The sequence below is a fragment of the Branchiostoma floridae genome, chromosome 1, assembly GCF_000003815.2.
Source record: "Branchiostoma floridae strain S238N-H82 chromosome 1, Bfl_VNyyK, whole genome shotgun sequence".
Classification (NCBI taxonomy): Eukaryota; Metazoa; Chordata; class Leptocardii; order Amphioxiformes; family Branchiostomatidae; genus Branchiostoma; species Branchiostoma floridae.
In genome coordinates, this window is record NC_049979.1 from 23839629 (window position 1) to 23845334 (window position 5706).

At 43.2% G+C, this 5706-nt stretch overlaps 1 protein-coding gene across 1 annotated transcript; it reads left to right on the forward strand.

Annotated features, from left to right (window-relative positions):
* The first annotated feature begins 116 nt into the window (after positions 1-116).
* On the forward strand, positions 117-4573 carry LOC118417778 (protein FAM161A-like). The gene is made up of 3 exons (XM_035823495.1): positions 117-2244; positions 2698-2797; positions 3272-4573. The coding sequence occupies exons 1-3, from the start codon at positions 200-202 to the stop codon at positions 3497-3499; spliced, it is 2373 nt and encodes a 790-aa protein (XP_035679388.1). The 5' UTR covers positions 117-199; the 3' UTR covers positions 3500-4573.
* Positions 4574-5706: the final 1133 nt, after the last annotated feature.

Consider the following 5706-nt stretch of genomic DNA (forward strand, 5'->3'; position numbering starts at 1 on the left):
AAATACATAAAAATAAAATAGTATGTTATAATATCTTAATTTCTAAAGCTTATATTTTAGATATATCTTTAGATTTTAATCATTTTGACAGGCAAATTCTAGATCTGCAATAGACAGATGCAGCGCAAAGCATGGCGGGATAGTAATCAACCGTGGTTTATTCATTCCAAGGAGACGCGTAAATAGTCAAACGGCGATCATGGCAACCGGCCATGGAATGGCAATGTTGACCAATTCCTGCGTGAAAAACCCCAGGATTCCGGGATCTCGACTAGCGGCAAGCTTCAGCGAGAGACTGGACACTACTAAGATCAAGAACAAGGGTCGTCAGGGGCAGAAAAGATCGCCGGGGAGAAGGACGGAAAGTGTCGACGAGTTCCTCCGATCAGACGACGACGAACCGAAAACCACTACTTCTACAGTCCAAGATGTTTGGCTGAAGCCTGAGGACGGAGAGCCAGGAGCGGGCGGAGATTACACAGGTGAACCACGGGTATACGAGGAGGATGTGCACCACACTGTCGACCCGATTGGTGCTCTTGCCAACGAAATGTCCAACATGTCCACCGATGATTTCTATGAAAAGATGCAGGAACTGAAGAGAGAACACCAGAAGACCTTGACCATGGTGCACGGGCTGTATGAAGAAATCCGCGAAGCAGAGGAGAGGCGAAGCCACAGAGAAGCAGACGCCATGGAGAGTGCAGGCACGGAGGAGCTGTTCAGAGATCTGGATGACTTGAGAAGTAGCTTCAGGGCATCCCGGAGTGCGGACAAGATAAGGGACATGACAGCAGCCAAGCCGCCTCTGCCCACCACCAGCAGCAGACCTCCCTCAATGTCCAGCAGCAAGTTTGCCTGGTCAGCAAAAAGAGACCAAGACATCGATCTCAACTACCTGAAAAGGGCCAGAAGTCTGAGTGAACAGGACTTACGGAGGGCGGGGTCGGACAGCTATGCTTCTAGTGATGATGATGGCGGTGGCTATGAGTACGAACTTGAAGATCGCCCCTCACCCTGGCGGCAAACAACCCCAGGACCCACGCCGATGAATCGTATAGATAACATGTGGGATGACTTCTCTGTGGATGACTATGCTCCCAGGGGGAGGTCAGTGTCAAGAGCTTCTCGAACCAGCACCTCAACAAAGAAAAGCAAGGAGTGGTCTCCTAAGATCACAATTCCAGAACCCTTTGAAATGACTTTGCGCGAGGCCAGCAAGCCAAAGAAAAAGACGTCTGCTATGTTAGCCCTTCAAGAACACTTGATCACCAAGCAACAACGAGAGGAAGCAGAGCTACAGAAGAAGTTCAAAGCCTCCCCAGCACCAGCACATGTTTATGTCCCAATGTTTGATGATATCATGAGGGAACAGGAAGAGAAAAGGCAACAGATCAGACAATACAGCAAAGAAATACTCAAGTCCATGGAAAAACCTTTCAGCTTCTACAAGAGGGAAGAGGAGAAAAAGAAGGAAAGACTAGAACGGGCTCAGTTCATGATGAAGACCACCCCAAAAAAGAAGAAGGTAAAACAGTTCAAAGCCAAGCCCGTGCCTCGATCCTTGCATGACCCCGCAGCGGCAGACAGAATCCTGGAGGATGAGGAGTACAGGGCAATTAAGAAGAAGATGAGGGCAGAGGAACTCATGAGATCAGCTTCCCTCCCTCCAAGTATGCAGGCGAGAGAGAATGCCAAAATGGCAACTTCACAAGGTAGAATGTACAGCAATAGGCCCAAGAGTGCCGGATACTCATTCAAACCAAAGATAAGGCACTCAGTACCCGACTTTGACCACATACACAAAAAACTGCAGTGGGAGCTCGGACAGAAGAGGAGAGCAAAGGAGGCCACTGTACAACAACCGTTCAACCTCCGCACGTCTCGTATTCCCTCGAAGGCTCACAAGATCTATGAGGACATAGAGAGGGACCAGCAGAGTCTGAAGGAGAACAGGTGGCCTTTCAGAGCGCCCCGGTCACGCCCCCTCTCCTCCCCGGGGCGGTTATCCACGTCCATGGACTCCATCCCGGCTGCTACAACAGAGTCCACACGTAAGAGGACCCAGGCGGTGCGAGCATCCCTGATGGAGAGAGAGATGTATGAGCAGGAGGAGAGGATGAGGGAGAGGCAGAAGAGACTGAAGGAGAAGGAGATTAGAAAGTCTTTGGCCGCCAAGGCAAGGGCTAATGATCAGTCTCTGGCCCTCAGTGAAGTGAATGATGACAAGCTGAAGGAATTCAGGTTTGTACAACTACTAAAGTACTATATACAGTATGTTGTCATTTACCTCTGGTTCACCTCTGATGGGGGTATCGTTTTTGGTTGTGTGCATATATGCCTGATCTCACCTCTAACTCAATAGCCTTTTGATGGATTTGTATGAATTTTTGGCATGTGGGTAGTTAATGAGGTCCCCTAAAAACATGGTAAATTGGGCCCACAAGCAGTTTTTCAGTACAGTAGTCCAATACCCTCTTCAAGAAATTTAGTAGTACTGTATATGGTATAATCCATGACAGACAGCTGGTCTGCCCTGTATTTACTATAGGTCAATGACCTAAATTTGGGGCATCTGGTGAAGCTTAGGACTTGTTGAGCAACTCGTTGTCAAGCCCATTTCATAATTTGTATTCAGGTACCAGCTGTGATAAAAACAATCCACCAACATCTAATATTTTGATGTCTTTTCAACAGAGATCAGGAGAGAGCCCGCCAGCTGGACTACAAGAGGTCGCTGAATGAAATGATGGCAAGGGTGGAAAATAGGCCATATATGTTTGAGAGGCAATCACAGGTAAGTAGATGTTCCTAAATGTAAAAGTACAGCTTCTATGTTTATGAATATCGTATATCACTTTTTATCAGTATAAGAAGAGCCCTACTGTATTAAAAGCAGTGTGATACACTGAGCTGGGCTACCCCGGCTAAAGAAAACAGAATTTAAAAAAAAGAGCCTGCATCTGAAGGAAAATGGAGAAAAAAGTGGTTAATTATAACTTAGTATGTCAGGTGAACTGTGGTTTATGTTGACAGGTGGTCACTTTAGTATAGACAAGATTTTTTATTCTTGTGTCAATGGGAAAAAATACAGCATCAAAGTGACCACCAGTGATCACATTGGCCAGGTGTTCCTTATGTAGAAGTGCTGACATGTTTGACTGTTTATGTAACAATAGGTCATCTTGTTTTTGGATAGTTTCTTTTTGAGCTTCCTCTTCTGCCTGATTTCTACTCTCTATCTCACACCTACAAAACTTGCCAATTCCAGATCAATGCAAGGAAGGCGGCTGAGAAGAAGTACCAAGAGGCCCTGCGCAGTGCTGGAGTGGACGAGGTCTTTGTTGCTGAAAGAAACAGCAGGTCTCAGTCCACCAGCTACAACCTGAGTGACAGTGACAGTGACAGTGACGAGGGGTCATTCCAAAATACTAGTACAAAGGACACTCGTCAGGACAGGAGTCCCTCAGTTAGTGAGGAGTCAGACTTGGAGATGTAGAGTACCTGAGTATGGTCAGCAACCATTTCAGCAACAACGTAGCCTTTTTGTTCAAGTGCCTTAGAAAAAAGTACCCATACTGCACTTTGTATAGTATGTTTTCATAGTTAATGGTAGTTGAACAAGGTGAAGTAAAATCACACATTTACAAATTGTGTTATGTTAGGTGTGGAAAAGCAGTTGCAATGAGCTTGTATGATTGCTGCTATTCATTTATGAATGTAAATATCAGTTGATGGACAGTATTGTCTGTTTCACCCAGGCCATGGCTGGGTCTTTTGTATCCAAGTGTTTCTAGTAGTCTCTTTCACACTTGGATGATTGCCAGTGTTAGTAAAAAGACCAAGTAGGAGCTGTCACAAGGACCTGTTTCTCTGTCCCAAGATGGAAATTTGCCTGTAGGATAAAGAAGACAAAAATGTCACTTTCAAAAAATCTGAACTTCATGACATGAAACTAATGAATATGTATTTTTGTAAGCTTAGAATGACAATTGAACAACAAAAATCAACAATACGAGCTCGCAAACAAGGAGTAAGATAGAAAAATATTCAAAGGCAGAGACAGCACTGAACCAAACCAACTTTGTTATTTACTTTGCTGGTCATGGCAACAGCTTTCAACTGTAGCTGTACCCATGAAAATTGAAAAGCTTTCACTGAGCTTGTTTTACATTTTTAACTTATAGAGGTAATCTATTTACTATGTTTTAAGTTGCCATGAAATTTAAAGACTACAGCATTTTGGTAATGTCTCAGGTTTGGACTTCGTCTGTGATCTTAAATTTTCTTTATGGCCTTGTATTGTGAACCAGCAGTGAAGAGACAAGGTGTTTTTCTGAGATGATAAGAAACTAAGAGGTGTTTTGATCTTGGATATGTTTGTGTAAGTTTAAAAAATGTTTTTTTTCTTCATATATATATAAAATGCATTACTCACATAATGTCAATGCACAAACAGAAAGCCATCCAGTATGTTATTTGCTGTAATTGACTCCTACTTCTTGAGGTAGATGTATATATACTATACAGTAATAAGCAAACAGTCCAATAAAACAGTGAAGTCTTTCAACTTTCAGCACAAGTCACGAGCCATTATTGCCTACAAGAAAACTGGAGATATTGTTTTTGGTTTGTCTGTCTGTATGTCTGTTTGTTTTTCTGGATATTTATGGTCAGCATAACTTTAGAACCTCTAACGTTAGATCTTGATAGATTGTAATGACATTTAGTATATACATAGCTTTCAATGACTTACATATTCATAACTTATTTGTACTTGTAAAAAGCGTTAACAAGCATATCCTCAAGCAACGTGCAAGAAAATTCACAGCAGACGCCTATGATCTACCACCTAGAAGAAATAGACGGTCTCACAGCGCCCCCTATTAAGAATGGGTGGTATTGCAACAGTTCCTTAGGTATACAAACACTGAAACGGGGATTTTCGGTGTCTTTCTTCGCGATCCTTCACCGAATAAACAGCTTGTGAAGACAACCCAAACAACTGTATTGTTGCTCCACACAGAAGAACTGCTGCTGAGAATCTTTATTCATCAGGATATTCGTTCCCGGCCACTTTCCTAAATTCTCCTCATACCATTGAAGGAGGTAAAACCTCCTTGCTCATACACACACACACGAAAACGTATTCCTGGATTTGGACATTATCCTTATTTGAACAAGTATTTTCGTCATTACAATGTGTACCAAACAGCATCAAAATTGCTTTGCCAAGTGCATCCTTAGCGTTTCGTGGCACCTTCGTGCAATAGGTCCTATTGCATGAGGTGCCACGAAACGCGGCTGAAATCGCGGCAGTTCAACCCACATCCGCAAAACTAACTGTGGTCGCTAGGGGTCCCCACTGACACGTAAAGATCTGTATTAATAGATACATGTATCTTACGTACTGCGAAATCGTAGTCCAAAGACGAGAAAAGTTGGAGAATAAGGGTCAAAGATTGCAAACTTGTTACTGAAAGTAGCAAGGAATTTCTAAGCTCCTTGAGATTTGCAATGACTTTGTTCTTTGAATCTGTCAGCCACGTTCAGGCAGTGCAGGACAGGTGCTCTCAACTGGACTCTTTACCCAGAGATTATGCTAAGTAGCTTATACTGTACTGTGTTATTAAATTGCAACTGAGCAACAATGAAGGCGTAATGAGATGTTTACTTTGTATGAGACTTTTCAAGCACCATTCAACA

Bases quoted from the DNA above. Each gene is read 5' to 3' on its own strand.
- LOC118417778 (XM_035823495.1), top strand. From the start codon at position 200: ATGGCAACCGGCCATGGAATGGCAATGTTGACCAATTCCTGCGTGAAA. The intron at 2,245-2,697 runs GTTTGTACAACT...TCTTTTCAACAG, and splicing joins GACAAGCTGAAGGAATTCAG to AGATCAGGAGAGAGCCCGCC. The intron at 2,798-3,271 runs GTAAGTAGATGT...TGCCAATTCCAG, and splicing joins TGTTTGAGAGGCAATCACAG to ATCAATGCAAGGAAGGCGGC.